Below are 16181 nucleotides of genomic sequence, written 5' to 3'. Positions count from 1 at the left end.
CAGTTTAGGTCTGCCCGACCTGCCAGGGGAGTAAGAGACAGCCCCCACGCAGGCCTCGGGTGGGGAGAACCCCGACTCTGCCAAAAGCCAGGCTAGGAGCAGATGGAGCTGGCAAAGCGGAAAACAGGCTGGGGCCGGGCTGGGCAGGAACTGGGAAGAGCAGCCACTGGTGACCCAGGATCAGGCCCGTGGCTCTCAGTCCCCGAGCCCATCGCCAGCGCCCCACAGCCCAGCCAGAATCCTGCACCCTTCCTTTTGGAATCCTTACACTCGGAGCTCGAGCCAGGCCCAATGAAGAGGAACAGGAAGGCGGGCGAGCCCTCAGTGCTGGAGCAGGGGTGAAGGCAGGGGCCAGACAGGCTGGGAGCCTTGGGGGCTTTCCTCCCAAGCAGAGCGGGCACAAGAGGCTAAAGGCAGTGGGAGGGGGAGATCTACCAGGGCTCCAGATTCATTATTCATGAGCCCGCAGCAACGACTCCAATTTAAATGCTAATGTGGGGGGGCCTGACTCAGCTACCCCCACTCTCCGCCCTCACCCCCAGCCCAGGCACAAGCGGGAGTCCGTGCTGGCTCCAAGGTCCACCCGGGTTTATTAGGGACTGAAGAGGGAGGCCAGGAGTCCCCCAGCCACCCACGTTGCGCCTGGCACGTGAAGATCCTGCCTGCCTTCCTCTGGTCCTTTTGGACAGAGGCCGGCCCTGCAGGAAGGAGCCTCAAGGGGAGCAGGTAGGAGTTGGGAGTTGGGGGGGGGGTGTGCCTTCTGGGAGTCCCCCTCAGAGGATGATCTGGTTGGTGAAGCTGCGGCTCAGCTCCTTGTGTGGCAGAACAATCGAGTTCAGGATGAGCACCTCAGCAGGGATCCGGACGCGGCAGCCTGCAACCAGAACGAGGGCACCCAGAGGAGGAAGCCCCCGGAAGCAGCCGTGGGGAGGGGAGGCCAGAGGCAAGGAGCTGGGGCCACGGCCATCCGGAAGGCATCCCTTCCTGCCCATCTGCGCCCTGGCCTCACACTCCCAGCGACTCACAACAACAGGGCCTGGCACACAGCAAGCACATTATAAATGTTTGCTAAAGGAATAAACACAAGCAGACGTACGCATGCACGCACGCACGCGCGCGCACACACACACGTGTCTGTGTCCCATCCCCACAGGGCAAGGCCATCACCCGTGGAGGTTTTCCCCAGTCCTAGTCCCCGAGGAAGCCATACCTAGGATGGTGATGGCAGGCAGCAGCTTCCCGTCCTTGAAGAGGCTCTCACTGTCCATGTGCGCTCGGGGGTCGTTGGGATTGGGGTCATTGGGAGTACCCTCCACACGGGCCCAGCGCCCCACAGTGCTCCCCCAGCCCACAATGGTGTGCAGGACACACGTGTGCTCCTGCCAAACACGACAGTGTGCGGTGAGGGAGGAGAAGGGCCCAGATGCCGAGCCCACGGGGGCCACCCCCTCCCAGCCAGCCACAGGGTGCCTACCTGCAGTGTGGCCCCATGGAGAACAATGCTCTCGCGGAGCCGCACACCCTCGCCCACGGTTACCCCCTCCCCGATGGAGACATTGGGGCCCAGCTGTGGAGAGGAACAGATACCATAAGCCCTGGGGGCCTTGGAGAAACCAGAATCCAGCCCCTTCTAGAACAGGTAAGGGGGAAGGGACCTGCTTGAGCTTGCACAATGGGTGGCCACAAAGCAGAACCCCACCTTCTGAGCTCAGAAGTTCTCTGCGTCATCCCACCCATCCTGCCAGCCTGGCCCCCCACTTACCACGGCTGATGGGGCCACCTTAGCTGTGGGGTGGATGTAAACGTTTCCTAGAAGCAGAAGAGAAGACCTGGGGGCAGCTACCCCACACCATACCTGGTTGTGGGGGGCGGGGCAGGGACTGGGGCTTCACCTCTGAATCTGAGGTCAGGAGTCCTGGCTCAGAGGGCACAGGGGGCTGGGGTTGGAGGCAAAGATGAGGAAGGGGGCAGGGGGACATACCTCGGATTCGTGGACCCCCAGGAGTGTGCTTGGCCAGGCGTTCTGGGTGAGTGAGCTGGTACTGACCCAGGTAGAGGCGGGAGGCATAGAGGGCTGAGCTGGGGGAGCCACAAAGGGGGACGGGGGATTCAGGGGCCAGCAGGTGCCTACCCCCCACAAATCTCAGCTCCCAGGTGCCCCAGCCACCTCATGAGGCATACCCTGCGGACTTGATCTGACTCCAGATACCATCAGTGAGGTGCACATAGATCTGGCCCTGCCCAGCCAGGGCGGAGAACACGTCCTGCTCTAGGCGGATGGTGCCTGCCCCTGGCCACAGGCCTGAGGAGTCCTCCCTGGCAGAGAGGAGACGCAGACATCAGCTCCCCAGCTGAGCCCGCCCAGGAGGCCAACGCAGTGTCTCAGGGATAGAGATCCCAGGGAATCCCACTCTCCAGGCCTGGCTAGATCTTCTCCAAAGGGACGCTCATGTCCCAGGAAGTGCTGCCAGTACCCTTACCCACATCACCCTCCCACCCCCACCTGGGGTGCGATCCCAGGGGACCCCCAGGCATGGACTGATCCCCCATCTCTGCCCTAGGCCCAGGGAGTTCACCCGGGTGCAGCTTCCCCCCATTTCCCTCTCCTCCCCATCCACTCCTCCAAACCCCACCTCAGGTCACCCTCCCTCTCACGGGATGGAATGAAACACAGACACTCACCCCAGAGGAAGACAGCTGGTGAGGGCAGAGACAGTCACAGAAAGAGAGGGAGAGAGAGAGATGGTAGAGATGCCAACTTAGCAGAAACAGACAGAGGCCAAAAGAGATGGAGAGAGAAGCAGAGATGGATGGAAGTGAGTGGAGCATGAGACAGGGAGCCAGGTCGGGAGGAGGGAGTGAAGGCCAGGACCCGCGGGGACAGGGACGGGGCGGGGGCCCCTATCAGATCCAGGGCCTTACAGGGATAACCTGGGGAGGGGATTGTGGCCAGCAGGGCTCTATGTGGTATGCTCCGAGGGGAGCCTCAGCCTGACAGTGTGTGAGTGTGTGTGTGTGTGTGTCTCTCTCTCTCTGCATGTCTCTGCACCCAAGCGTGTGTGCGCCCAAGTGTGCGTGTTGCCGTCTGTTCCAAAAGACATCTCCGGGACACTCAGGGCTTGAGAGAAATGGACCAGAAGGGGAGTGGGCAGGCAGTGACAGAGGAGGAATTGGGATGGATAAGGAAGAGGGACAGAATGAGGTTAGAAGGGGAGGGGACTGGGAAGGCTTGGCTGGGGATGACAAGTGGAAGGAAAAGGGAGGAGGAAGGTGAGCAGGTGAAGAGCCTGCAGAGCCTGGGGGTGGGGGTGTGCTCTGTGACTGGGGGGACTTGGGGTTACAGGGCCATGGGGCCCGCCTCACAGTTGCCCATCCTGCTGGTTACGCTGGAAGACATCCCGAAGGGGCTTCAGGGCTTCCGGGGAGAAGAGGTAGATGCCACAGTTGATGATGTCACTAACAAAGGTGCTGGGTTTCTCCACATAGTGCAGGACCTGAGGACAGAGAAGGCTGGGTCCAGCAGAGGAGCCCCCTCCCCACCCATCCACCCTCCACTCCTGCCAACATCCCCTAAGACCTACTGACCACCAGCTACTCCCTGCTGCTAGGACGGTCTTCCTAAAATGCAGAGTTCCTGCCCTTCACCTTCACGACAAATCCCAAAGGCATGCCTTTTCCCTCCTCATTGTCCCCACCTCCCAGCACCCCCAGCACACAATTCACAACCCTTGCATGCCTGTGCCTGGAATGCCCTTTCTCAGCGATTCCTCTGGAAAACTGAGCTTTCAAAACCCGGTCGATCTTGCCACTTCCTCCGTGAACCTGTATTTGTCCCGCACTACGCAGACCTTCTCAGGTCTGGGCACCCCTGGCTTCTGGCCACACGTCACTGTGGCCCTTGTGTCATTTGCCATGGTTGATTTCTGACTGTCCTTCCCACTGTGTGTGTGTGTTGGGGGGTTGTTCCTGAATGGCAGGGATTCTATTTCTTTGGCTCTGTTTCTTTCATATCTAGCTGGTGCCCAGTAGAAAACTTAAAAAAAAAAAATTGCACATATCTATGTGTGTGTGCCTGTTTTTTCTTTTAAAATTTTATTTATTTATTTGTCAGAGAGAGAGAGAGATGGCACAAGCAGAGGGAGCGGCAGGCAGAGGGAGAAGCAGACTCCCTGCTGAGCAAGGAGCCTGGTGTGGGATTCGATCTCAGAACCCTGGGATCATGACCTGAGCTGCAGGCAGCCGCTTAACCGACTGAGCCCACCAGCGCCCCTGTGTGCCTGTTTTAAGTGTATTTTTGATACTAATGCTTGAACAAATAAGAGGGCTGTGTGAAAGTGGAGCTCAGGGCAGGGAGTTTCACAAACAAGGACTGAGACCCTCCACCTGGCCATCCCACTCCCACCTCTGGAATGCCAGAGGCCCCAAACTGTTTCCTGCCTCTGTGCCCTTGCATAGCCTATTCCCTCCACCAGCAACGCATTCCTGTCTCCTTCATCTCCATGAATTTAACCCAACTCAGACCCTGCCTCCTCCAGGGAGCTCTCCCTGCCCCCACCCAGGCAAGGCTGGGGTGGGCCTCCTTTCATGTTCCCACAGAACACCGTGCATACAGCCATCGGGGTGCTGCACGCATGGATATTAACTCTTAAGCCTCTGCTCTTTGTCAGTCTCCCTAGAATGGAAGATGAACCGCCAAGGGTATGGCCTACCTGGTTGACAGCACTGGAGCCCACCCAATAGCATTCTAGCATTCTCTAGAGGCAGAGGGGAGGGGGCACGATGATACAGAGTAAGAACCCAGCCAGCCCTGTCTCTGCTCTCACCTCATGTGTCTGTGGATTCTCTACAATACAGCCGTAGTTGAGGGACTGTGTCCTGTTAGCCTGTAAGACAGACACACCAAAACAATGACCCGCCTGCTCCAGGGCGGTGAGGTCTGTTTTTTCTTTTTTTCTTTCCTTCCCCTGTAGCACCTGGCACGTACTTCCGCCACTGACAGGCCTTCAGCAGGGGGAGAACTGACAGCGGCCCTCCCCCTCCTTCCTTCTGAGCAGCCAAAGGGCTCAGGGTCTCTACCGCCACCACTTCCTCTGCTACTTGCTGGGATTTCTGGCACATTCCCCGGTTGATGCCCGTTCCCCCTCTAGCTCTCTGAGCTGCCTCTGCCTCTTCGACACTCTGCATTCCAGGAACTTCTCTGGATCACCCCCCTTTATCCCCTCCAGCCCTCCCGGCCCCCTCACCGTGGTGCCAAGGAGCAAGAAAGGGTGAGGCTGGTGTCTATAGGAATCCAACATAGCAGTCAAGGGGAAGTCGGAGCAGACATCAGCGTTGAGCACAAAGAAGGCCTCGGGGCCCCCGGCCAGGATCTGGTCCCGGAAATGGTAGAGACCACCTCCTGTGCCCAGGGGCACAAATTCCTGCAGGTACCTGTCCCCAGGGACCCCAAAGCCGGCTCAGTGAGATGAGAGGAGGCAGATAGCATGAGCCTGGGCACCTGACTCCTCCTGCTCCTAGAAATACACCTGTCTGAGGCCAATATCCTCAAGGATTCAGAGATTCCCAAATAAGACCCTCCTAATACATAAGGGCAAAGTCTGCCACATGCTGAATTAACCCACTCACAAGAACTCCGAGGCCTTGGGCACTGCTCCCACGCCCCATACCCCCCATACGGCACAGACACCTGATGGGGAGGTTAAACTCCTGCTGGGCAGCCTCTAGAAATCGGGTAAGGGCCTCGTCAGGCTGGTAGAAGCCAATGAGCAGAATCTCCTGCATCCCAGGGACCTGAGAACAAGGTAAGAGGTTGGAGGAAAAAAGAACATATCTGATAGGACAGAATACTGGGGGAACCCCTGGCCCAGGAGTCCAGAGGCCAGAGCTTTGGTCTCAGCTGTGGGGCCCCTACGCACTCACTTTACCACTCTGGTCTGTGTTCTCCTCCAGACAAAAAGGAACCTAGAGGAAGTCTGTCACTGATCTTTCAATCTTATATGATTCTCTTGTTCGCCCAACCCATCCCTGCATCTGAGGATCACCCTAGCTTTGAAAGATCCTGCCTACCAAGCTGCATGGGAAGATCATCCATTCATTTTCTCCCATATTTATTATCTGTCAGTCTGAGCTTGAGATCAGTGTGAGATAAGGGTACCATTTATCAAGTGCCTACATTGCACTAGGCACTTCACCAACATCATCTCTTAAATCTTGCCATCCCCCCAAAGTAGGCTTAATCACCCCATTCGACCAGTAAGAAAACTAAGGCTCAGAAAGGGTGAGGAATTTACTCAAGTCCTTAGAGCAGGCAGAGACTGGATTCAGATAAAACCTTGCCTGTCCTGATGCCAAAAGCAATAAAGAAATTAGCTCCACAGTGAGCAAGGGTTTGAGTTCCATGCTTTGCTATCATTCAGGTTCCTCGGGCTATAGCTTTAAATGGTCTCGAAGATTCCTGCCTGATCTTGCATTCCATGCTTTAAAAATAGGAGTGAAGTCTGAACAAGAAGAGGCCAGATGAGAAACCAGATTAGCGAAGAGAGCAGGGCAGCTGCACTGCACAGCTCCGAGGGACACCATTCACACTGTCATTTATAAATGGTAGTCCCTGGACTAATGCCTGGTCCGAACACAACGAGGCAGGAGGGGGAATAGAGCATGAAGGAGATGAACAGGAAGCTAGGTAGGAGGGGGAACCTCTGGGGTTACCTGGGCACAGGCCTCAATGTGATGCTGGATCATAGGGACCCCCGCTACTGGAAACAGGGGTTTGGGCACCTCAAAAGACAAAGGCCTAAAGCGGGTCCCTGAGAGAGGAGAAAGAAGCACATTTTAGCTTCCTGCTTCCCTCTGCCTCCATTCCCCAGTCAGTCCAGCCCAACCTCCCTAACCCTTTCCCTGGGTTCCTCACCCTTTTGAGGGCCTCCAATCAGGATCACAGCTTTGAGCATGATGGCAACTGCTACCTAAACTTCAAATCCCAACAGAGAAATCCGGCTTAGATCTCACACCCCAGCCCAAGAACCCCACTCATATCCCAAGCAAACCCCAAACCCCGAATAGCAACACTTAGCCCTCTCACAGGATGTAAATCCGAAATTCAATAGAGTCCCTCCTTGGACACATCTCACAAATCCCATACATCTGAAACCCCAACCCAGATTCCAACCAGCCTTAAAATCCCACAGTGATTTCTGATAAGTCCTGAAATCCACACCCCATAATTTGATCCATCAGACTTCCTTCTGGCCATAAACACATTCAGCAAACTCAGAAACTCAGCAGTAGACCTTAGACCCCAAACCCGCTGATTCCCAACTGTTCCATTCTTATGCTACAGATGTTAAGCCCCAGCTCCCAACAGTGAACCCTGAATACTGAATCTCAAATCCTGAGTGAGCCCCACATACTTAACTGCAATCCTAAGAAGGAATCCTAAATATAACGTATCTGGTGAATCCCAAGTCCAAGCAAAAACCCCCTATATGCTGAATTTGAATCCTAAAACTAACCTTTAAGTGATGAACCCTGAATCAAAAGACAGATTCCCTTGGCATCTCAAACACGGAATCTACCTCCCCCTGGGTCCCAATACTGGAGGCAAGTCTGAAACTCGAACCGAAGCAATGATTGCTGACCCTCTGAACACCACAACTCTGTCTAATAAACCCTAGTCACGCGTAGCCAGGGAATTGTGGGACCAACACAAGAGCAGACCTCCGAAGGGCCAGCCGGGACCTCCGAGCAGCCTTCAGTGTAGGGGCCGCCCCCTGCCCTCTACCCCTTTCGCCACCCCTCCATCAGCAACCTTTACCACTAGCTCCCTTTATTCCAGCTCTGTCGCCCGCTACTGCTTGCTCCTTCCGCGCACGTGTCTTCTCGCGACTCGCGAGAACTCTTTCGCGGAGTATGCCGGGAATAGTAGTTCTTAAGATCCCGTCGTTTCCCATAGCCCTCTCCTCTATCCGCCCCTCCCACCCCACCCCCCAACGCCCGCTTATTTCTAACTACAGGAGAGGAGGGAGGTGGGACTTATGGGAGAACAAGGGGCAAGGCCAAGGGATCTAGGAGGCGGGGCTAAGGAGAAGAAGGGTGGGGCCTAAGAGGCAGAGGAGCGAAGCTGAGATTAGGACTTTGAACTGTCTGGGAATGGGCCCCAGAGTAGCCGCCAAGGTAGGAACAGGGTCCCAGGAAGACGCGGGCCTAGAGACGAGAGGAGGTGCGGCCAGCCGTGAAATGGGCGTGGCGAGGGCGCCGACAGCGGCGAGTGGGTGGGGCCTGAAGTAGACGGAAAAAGAGGAGGCGGAGTCACGAGCTCCTGGCGTGGTCCCGCGGGGAAATGAAGGAGCTCCATAGGGTGAGAGAAAGCCTATCTCAGATTTACAGTCTGTACCGTAAAGCACTAAACCAGGCACTCTCCAAACATTCCCACCCCCACATACTGTGACCTTAGTGTGTGGGTCTGGAGTAAGCGTGGGTGCGAGTGCAGGGGAGAAGAAACGGCGTCCCCAAAAACCAGAACACGCGAAGGGTCAGAGAGAGCAGTTTTATTAAGCAAGATGGTGGGGGGGGGGTTCGTCGGTCCCACGCACCCCAGGGCTTTGAGCCAGGGCGTTAAGATCCGAGCGTTCCTTTCAGGCCACGTCCACGCGAGCAAAGCTCTGGTCCATGCCCAGGCTGTTCTCCACGTACACCTCGTACTTGCCGCTGTCCTGGGGCGTGGCCCGGCGAATGGTCAGCGTCGTGGTGGTACTGCCGATCTCGAAGAACACCCTGGCAGGGAGAGAGGGAGCGGGGAGGGCGGGCCGCGGTCAGGTTACAGGCGCCCGGGGCCAGGCTGGTTAGCCAGCTGTGGTCCTCGCTTCGCGTTCCCCGCCCCCGGCCCACTCCCGCCGGGGTTCTGGGCCCTCTTCCGCCCCAACGGCAGGTCCCCGCCCTCGCCTGTCATCCTCCTCGATGTCCTCCCCGTCCTTGGTCCAGCCGACGTCAGGCGCAGGCTCTCCCATGATCTCCGCGGTCAGAGTCACGGTGGTGCCTTTGCGTGCCTTAGTGTTATCCGGTCCCTTTTGAATCTTCGCAGGGACTAGAAGAAGGGAAAAGCATGCGACCCGGGGAAGGTCCTTAGGGGTGAGGCGGAGCAGGGGCATCACGTCCCCAGATAATACCCGGCCCTAAATATGAGATATATTTAAGCCCGTAGTGGGACGTTGAGCAAGTCTACCCTCTTTGGGGCTTCATTTCCTCCGCTGTTAAACCGGACTAACAGCTGGCCCTGCTCCTTCCCACGGTGGGATGGGGGATCAAAAGAAATACGCTGAGTGAAAGACCGGGAGCGTTTACACATCTCAGTGCCATGGATGGACACAGTTCCGAGCAGTGAACACTGCCCTGGGGCGGAGCCAGAAGACCTGGGCCCTAACCCTGGCTCAGCCTCTGGCTCGCTGTGACCTTGGGGCACTGGAGTGGAGTGTTTAGAGCCCAAAGCGGACTTCTCGGTCTGGGGCGGGGGCGCGTGAGGGCGGGATCTTGAGGCAGGAAGGGCTAGCCAGCCCGCGCTCCGCTGCGCCCCAGGCTGCGTCCTCAACCCCATCGGGTCTCGGCCAGGCCCAGGGGTGGGCGCTCGCTGGAGGGCCCCGGCTGCGGCGCCGGGAGGCGGTGCTGCTCTTCGCGGTGGCGCCGCACGGGGAACGCGCGTACCTTCCACGAGGATGCGCGCCGAGTCAGAGCACTGGCCGAAGGGGTTTGTTACGTTGATGCTGTACTGGCCCAGGTCTGCCAGCTCGCCGTCGCGTACCACCAGGGCGACCACGTCAGGGTCCTCAAAGACGTAGCGATACTTGGGCCCGTCGCGCAGCTCCTTGCCGTCTTTGCTCCAGCGGATGAAGGGGTCCGGGAAAGCCGAAATGCGGCAAGTCAGCTTGGCCGCGCTGCCCTCGATCAGCACCACGTCCTTCAGCGGCTCCAGCACTCGTGGCGGCCCCTTCTCGCGAAGCTCCTTCCGGGACCTATCCGAAAGCCGGGTCAGGGCCCAGAGCTCCCACGACGCGAATCTGGACCGCCAGCACCGAATCCCCTGCCCCCGCCCCCTCGGCCCGCTAGAACTTTAAATGTGCGGGTGGGTGGCGGGGGGGGGGCTGTTCTTGAACTGTTACCCTGATGAAATGATTTGATCTTGTCGGCCACCTTTCCACACCTCGTCAATCTCTCTCCCCTAAGTCCAGTGACCCCAGCGGTCCATAACACTGCTCTGCTCCCACCCACGCCCACGCTGCAGGGCGATTTCTGCAGCTCCGGCTCCCCTCCTCCTGAGGACTCCGGGCTCCCCCTCACCTATGGCCCCGGTAAGAGGCCTGGATGCGAATTGCCGCGCTCTGGACCTGGGGGTCGTTGATATCCAGGGTACATCCCGGAGGTGGGGCCGCAGCCGCTGTTTTTTTGGCGGAAGTTGCCTTGGACATCTGGGGAGTGCAAAACAAACATGAGGTCTAGGCTGACATAGAGACTTTGACTTTCAGCCTTTCTCCCCAGTCAGTTCAGAACATCCTGGGGATGGGAGTGTCTGGGGCTGGTCTGAGAATAGGGACTCACCGTGGGCGGGTCGACCTCGCGGCTTGAGTCCACTAGCTGGGTAGCAGGTGGGACAGAGCCCTTCCGGAAGGCACAGTAGGGGCAGGGGCAGGTGCTCAGCCCAGGGCCCTGGTTTTATACATTGCTCTGCTCCTTGCCTTGTTTGGCCTGATTGCCCCAAGCCCCCCCGGGGACCCCAGCCCCACCCCCTGACCTAAGCAGGCTCCTTATTTAGCCTGAGGATGTTTGGGATGCTGGCTCAGCCGCTGGGGCAGACCCGGGGGGAAACCCGAGCAGCTCTGGGGTGCACTTCATGTCAGCACCAGGACAGCTGGGCAGCTGGATGCGGCCCCATCCCCTCCCAGGGCAGGGGGTAACCCTCCCACTCCTGGTATCAGACAAGGGCCCAGGCTGACAAGAGATTCAGCTCCCCGCTGGGGCAGCTTTGCGCTCTGGTCAGTCCCCAGACAATTGGACAACATGCCATTCCCAGGACACTGTTGGTTAAAGGGTGCAAGTGTTTGTAGGGGTGTCCCCGAATGAAGCCAGAGTAGCACGGACAGGGGAGGGACTTCACTGTCCATCCAGCCAATTATGAGAGGGCAGTATGGCTGTTAGGACCAATTCGGAAGCACTTACTCCCCAGGCCCTGGGAGTCTAGGGTGCCATTTCTGCACTGTGCCCCCTGGCGGTAAACAGAGATCAACCTAGAGGGAACGGTAAAGATTTTTGAGAACAGCATCTCTCCTCTACTGCCGCAGTCCCGCTCACTTCCCTCCATGTGACATGATACAGTCTGACTGGGCTGGGTCTGACTGTTGCTGAAGACTGGCATTAATAATGACTCCCGAGTTCAAGGTCTGCCCAAGTCCCAAAAAGCGTGCACAGAGGCATCAGGCAGCCTAAGAGAAGGGGTTCAGTTCACCCATCTGGGACTTGCCTGGAGCCCAGGCTACCCAACCCAGGACACCAGATAGAGCATTGCTTCCATTCATTGTAACTGCCCGCCCAGGTGGGGAGTGCTGTCACCTTTTATTCAGAGGAATTTTGACACAGCTCTGCTGCCATAAATTACCTTTGCTCCTCCAGGTTTGGAACAAGCAGTTCACATGCCATTTTCAATGGAGATGGGAAGGGAGCTCAAGATCAGAATGGGGATGGGAGAGGAATTTTACCATTTATCAAGATATGAGTCCGGGCACCTCGTTTTTATATGAAAACACTTGTGGTGAGTAGGGGATTAAAGATTCTCACAGGTAAACTGTGTATCTTCATCGCTAAAATGATAGGTGGGCAAGACCCCTCTCTAGTCCCTTCCAGCTGACTTGAACATCCTGTTATTTTATGATGATGGGGCTTGCCTCTTCCCCGGGGTCCTGAGAGGCCAAAGAGGCCGGGCTGGGCGAGGATGGGCAAAAGGTTGTTCGGACCACAGTCAAGGGGCCCTCAAACTCCATCAGCAACACACCAGCGCTAGCCCTCTTGGCTCGTGGTGGGAGGAGAATTTATTCCTTCCACTTTGCCAAGAACAGAGTTTCCAAGCAGGGGAGATGTGGGAAAGAGCGTCCCCCTGGACACAAGGAGAACTGGCTCCACCCTCCCCTCCACCTCTACTCAGGGCATCTCAGTTGTAGGACCCTGTGAGCATGCTGTGGTTCTGCAGGGGAGCAGCTGGAGGCAAGGACACTCAGCACCCATCAGACTCCTAGCATGCCACAGGGACAGGAACGTCCAGGTTGATGTGTCCCGTGGCTCTAGGAAGATGCTTGTCTGTGGCCCCACCTCAGCAGACTCGCCGACCAGAGAGAGTGTCATGCAGCTGGTGGCCCGTGTGCCCTAACACAAAAGCATGGATGAGAGGCTGTCCTGGTTTCTTCTGTGGCCCTTCACACCATCATCACAATGTCGCCAATCATCATGATGAAACCCCTTCCGTGCTGGCCTGTCTCCTGGGCAGAGTGAAGGAGGCAGAGCCAGCCTTGGGGTGTGGGCTGGTGCATTGCTGAGCCCAGCATCCTCCAAGTTGCAATGACAGAATATGCAAAAGGGGGGAGGGACCACCAGAGTCTGGTTAGATGGTAGTGGTGGAGTCCTGCCGGAACTCCAGAAACTTCAGGAGAGTCAGAAGTCCCTCCTCCCTCTAAGAATAAGGGAGACGTGGGGCCCCGGAGGCTCAGGATCAGGAACCACAGTCTGAAGGTGTTAGCTGTTATAGATCAGCTTTCCCTGGTCCAAAGAAAGCCGAAATGCCCCTGTCCCAGTAACCCCAGCACCCCATTCCCCCAGCCATCCCTCCTCATAGACCACACGTAGGTCCTGCAGCTTGCCGTTTTTATTTTCCTTGTGACAGACAGACAGACAGCTGGATGGCTGGGGTGGGGGGGGTGGTCAGGACAACACGGGCAATAGGAATTGGATGGAAGGGAAATTTCATAAAAGTCAATAAATAAATAAATATGAACGGGAAGAAGGGCGAAGGCCACAGAGGGGTGGTGGGGACATCTTGGGGCCAGCACAGAGTGCTCAGAGCTGCCTCCACTGGGCTGGAGGAGGACAGGAGAGTGCTGGCTCCAGCAGTCACCACCTCCAGCCCCCAGCCCTCCAGGTTCTCCTTCTGGGGATGCTGGCAGCTAGCCCACCCACCCACCCCACCTGAGTCCTCTCCTCTCCTTCCCCCACCTTGCTGCCCTTCTTCACATGCTGGCTCCTGCTCCCTAGCCCTGTCTCTGTGTCCTGTCGCTGCTTCACCAACACTCACTTCCAGCCCATGGCCCCGACACCCTGGGCTCCTTCCTTTTCCTCCTCCCCAGCTACTCACACCTTTCCCAGTCAGTTCTCCCCCAGAACCTTCCTCAATCTCCTCTCCCTGTCCCTTGGCTTCTTTTCCTGATCTCTTCCCCATTCCCTTCCTGCCCCTCTTCCTGCTTCTCTGCTCCCGTGCCCCCATCCCCACCCAGCCTGGCCCACGGGTCTCCCCCTCTGGCTCTGGCCTGGGTGGCATCGGCAAAGCCTGGGGCCTCTGTCCCTGCGGGTCCGTGAGGTAATAGCCCGGCTGGATGTTGCTGCTGGTGGTGTCAGAAGCCCCTGGCCCGCGTGGCTCGGGATGGGCCCTGGAATGTCCCGCGGCCTCAGTGGAACCCCGAGTGGAAGCCCGAGGCCGGGCTGTGGTCCGAGCCGCTAGGGGCTGCCTGGGTAGGAGCGGAGCAGCACCTTGTGGCGGGTGGCGGCCTCGGCCCGGCGGCGCCGCTGCTCGCCCAGGAACTCCTTGAGCCGGTTGGTGGTGAAAGTGAGAGTCTGGCGGCGCAGCTTCATCAGGTAGGCGTCCTGCAGCCATGGGTGGGCCAAGCAGTCCTGCAGGGAGGGCCGGCTCCTGCCAGGCCCCACCAGGGATGGTGAGCCTGCGAGGATTTCGCCTCCCACAGACCCAGGTCCCGGTCCTGGAACCGCGGCCCTGGGCGAGGGATCCTGGCCAACCCTGGGGCTGTTTCCCCATCTCTGGAATGGGGAAGGCAATTCTGCCCAACCTCACAGGGCTTAGAAGCATCAATGGCACGTAGAACAACCATTTAGTGGTAGCAGTGGTGGAGCGGGGTGTTCATGGTGGCCCGGGAGGAACTGGGGGGGGCTCTTTGGCTCAGGCCTGGCCAGGGCAGTCTGGGGGTGCAGGGAGTGCCAGGGGCTTGGCAAGTATGGGGCCTACTCACCAGGGGTGTACTGAGAGGACCTTTCGCAAGAAGAGTGTGGCGCTTTGGGAGGTGTTGGGGTATAGCTGGAAGGCATCAAAGCGGCCCCCCACAATTCTAGCCTCTGTTTCCTGGGGGTCTGGCTCGTAGAACGGGGAGCGTCCACTGAGCCTGTGGTGGAGATAGCTCAGTTGACACGTGTGCACTGAAGGTCTGCTCACTGTCCCGGGGAATATTACTGTGGGGGCTCAGAGGGGCTCGGTGATCTGGGCGGGGCCATGCACCTATGGGGGGGGGGGGCGGGAGGAGGGGGGAGCAGGGAGAGGCGGCAGGTGCAGCCCGGGCGCACTCACATGATGTAGGTGAGCACCCCTGCTCCCCAGATGTCTGTGGCAGAGCCGATGGGTTCTCCCCTCACCATCTCAGGAGCTGACAGGAAACAGAGGTCAAGCTGAACCAGCTTCCCGATGGCAGGGGAGTGGGAGAGATGAGGGAGGCCCCTGGGGGCCTGAGGAGCAGGACGAGGCCCAGGTCACAAGACCACAGATCCAGCAGGCAGGAAGGGAGTGGGGGTGGCTCCCAGAGAAGGTGGGGGCCACCTGAGGAATCAGCCCAGGTATGGAAAGGTGAGGTCCCCAGAACTACACTGGCACCAGCTTCCCCCGATCACCTCTAAGGTAGGGCGCCCATTCACAAAGAACACGGCCAACAGCAGGGTGAGGCGCCGTGGAAATCAGCCTGGCTGGCTCTAATCCCAGGCCTGTCCCTTCTAGCTATGGGATACTGGCAAGTACTAAGCCCATCTGGCTCTCCCACTTCCTCATCTGTGAAGTGGGGCTTGTAGAGTAACTCCGAGGAGCAGAGCTGATAAACTTGCTAAGTGGTAGCTGGTTTTCCTCATGTATATATATTAACAATGGATTCTGTCCCATTTGATCAAACCCTGGCTCTAGCATTCATACCCGATGTTGGACAAATAGGGAACCTCACTATACCTCTTTCTTGTCTGCAAAATGGGGATAATGTTATGCCAATATCCAGGGCTACCATGAAGAGAAATTAAAAAAAAAAAAAAAAAAGGCATGGAAAGGACTGAGTTCACTGCTTGCATACAGCAAGCACTCACTAAAGGACACGTGAAGGAATGAAACAGAGTGAGCCCCGGCGGCTGCCCCTCCAGTGGGAGCCCCAGCCGCACCCCCACCCCGACCCAGGCCTGTGTGGCGCCCTCACCCATGAACTCCAGCGTGCCCGTGCGGTGGCCGAGGGGCCGCAGGGCCTGGGGGTTGTAGGGCTGGGCGCTGCCGAAGTCCACGATCTTGAGGGCGTTGTCGGGGGCCAGTAGCAGGTTGTCGGGCTTGATGTCCAGGTGCAGCACGTGGCGGCCATGAAGGTAGTCCAGCCCTTGTAGCAGCTGCACCACATAGGTGGCCACGTCGTCTTCCGAGTACCGGAACCTGGCGGGGGGGGGTAGCCAAGCGAAGCCCATGGCGTCCCAGCTCAGCTCCCCCACGCCCCCACCAGAGTGCCCAGGTCCCCCAGGTACCGATCGCTGAGCCCGCAGAGGAGCTCGCGGTTCCCGCAGCTCTCGGCGATGAGCACGAGGTAGCGCGGGGTGATGTAGGCCTCGTGCAAGGCCATGAGCCGCTCGTGCTGCAGTGTCCGCAGCACTTCGTACTCCTGCAGGACGCGCCGCTTGCCCTCAGCTGCATAGGGCACGATCTTAGCCACGAAAGTCCGCCCGGTGGCATTCTCCCGGCACGCTCGCACCACACCAAAGCGGCCCCTGTTGGGGGTGGGGGGGTGGGGGGGGACACGTCACACACTCAGAGGAAAGGAGCTGAGGGCAGCAGGGGAGAGCGGGGGCCCCAGGGAGCAAGGATGCAGTGGTTTTGAGGGCGTCCTCTGAAGCCAGATCCTAGGAACCCGGGC

General features: G+C 58.2%; 3 protein-coding genes across 4 annotated transcripts in view; all 3 read right to left on the bottom strand.

Moving 5' to 3' along the window:
- Positions 1-566: 566 nt before the first annotated feature.
- LOC111143361 (GDP-mannose pyrophosphorylase A) lies at positions 567-7872 on the bottom strand. 2 transcript variants are annotated; one of them, XM_022497065.1, is made up of 13 exons: positions 7512-7872; positions 6911-6970; positions 6709-6806; positions 5687-5790; positions 5244-5430; positions 4824-4883; positions 3364-3494; positions 2182-2316; positions 1982-2079; positions 1763-1809; positions 1475-1567; positions 1211-1379; positions 567-874 (listed from the first exon to the last, which is right to left on the bottom strand). In XM_022497065.1, the coding sequence occupies exons 2-13, from the start codon at positions 6948-6950 to the stop codon at positions 774-776; spliced, it is 1263 nt and encodes a 420-aa protein (XP_022352773.1). In that variant the 5' UTR covers positions 6951-6970; positions 7512-7872; the 3' UTR covers positions 567-773. The 2 variants fall into 2 exon arrangements, with proteins under 2 accessions (XP_022352773.1, XP_022352764.1); XM_022497056.1 differs by having other exon boundaries at positions 6911-7860.
- A 761-nt stretch (positions 7873-8633) lies between these two features.
- LOC111143908 (CAVP-target protein) lies at positions 8634-10457 on the bottom strand. Its single transcript, XM_022497971.1, has 4 exons — positions 10330-10457; positions 9697-10004; positions 8941-9082; positions 8634-8772 (listed from the first exon to the last, which is right to left on the bottom strand). Exons 1-4 carry the CDS (start codon positions 10455-10457, stop codon positions 8634-8636), a joined length of 717 nt encoding a protein of 238 aa, XP_022353679.1.
- A 2920-nt stretch (positions 10458-13377) lies between these two features.
- The window catches only part of LOC111142086 (SPEG complex locus), a 55342-nt gene continuing 52538 nt past the window's right edge, over positions 13378-16181 (bottom strand). Inside the window, 5 exon segments of the mRNA XM_022495040.1 lie at positions 13378-13936; positions 14271-14420; positions 14603-14678; positions 15483-15706; positions 15796-16035. Of these exon segments, the coding sequence (XP_022350748.1) occupies positions 13744-13936; positions 14271-14420; positions 14603-14678; positions 15483-15706; positions 15796-16035 (883 nt within the window). The 3' untranslated portion in view covers positions 13378-13743.

This window comes from Enhydra lutris, unplaced genomic scaffold, assembly GCF_002288905.1.
Source record: "Enhydra lutris kenyoni isolate GAN:26980312 unplaced genomic scaffold, ASM228890v2 scaffoldscaffold1, whole genome shotgun sequence".
In the NCBI taxonomy this organism is placed as follows: Eukaryota; Metazoa; Chordata; class Mammalia; order Carnivora; family Mustelidae; genus Enhydra; species Enhydra lutris.
This window is presented reverse-complemented; position numbering and strand designations above follow the sequence as displayed.

Coding starts and splice junctions, on each gene's coding strand:
- LOC111143908 (XM_022497971.1), bottom strand. CDS start 10,457: ATGTCCAAGGCAACTTCCGCCAAAAAAACAGCGGCTGCGGCCCCACCT. Junction 9,083..9,696: donor GGCGCGCATCCTCGTGGAAG/GTACGCGCGTTC, acceptor CCCTTCTTCTAG/TCCCTGCGAAGATTCAAAAG. Junction 8,773..8,940: donor GACATCGAGGAGGATGACAG/GCGAGGGCGGGG, acceptor TCTCCCTGCCAG/GGTGTTCTTCGAGATCGGCA.
- LOC111143361 (XM_022497065.1), bottom strand. CDS start 6,950: ATGCTCAAAGCTGTGATCCTGATTGGAGGCCCTCAAAAGG. Junction 6,807..6,910: donor GATTGGAGGCCCTCAAAAGG/GTGAGGAACCCA, acceptor CTCCTCTCTCAG/GGACCCGCTTTAGGCCTTTG. Junction 1,380..1,474: donor TCCATGGGGCCACACTGCAG/GTAGGCACCCTG, acceptor CGTGTTTGGCAG/GAGCACACGTGTGTCCTGCA.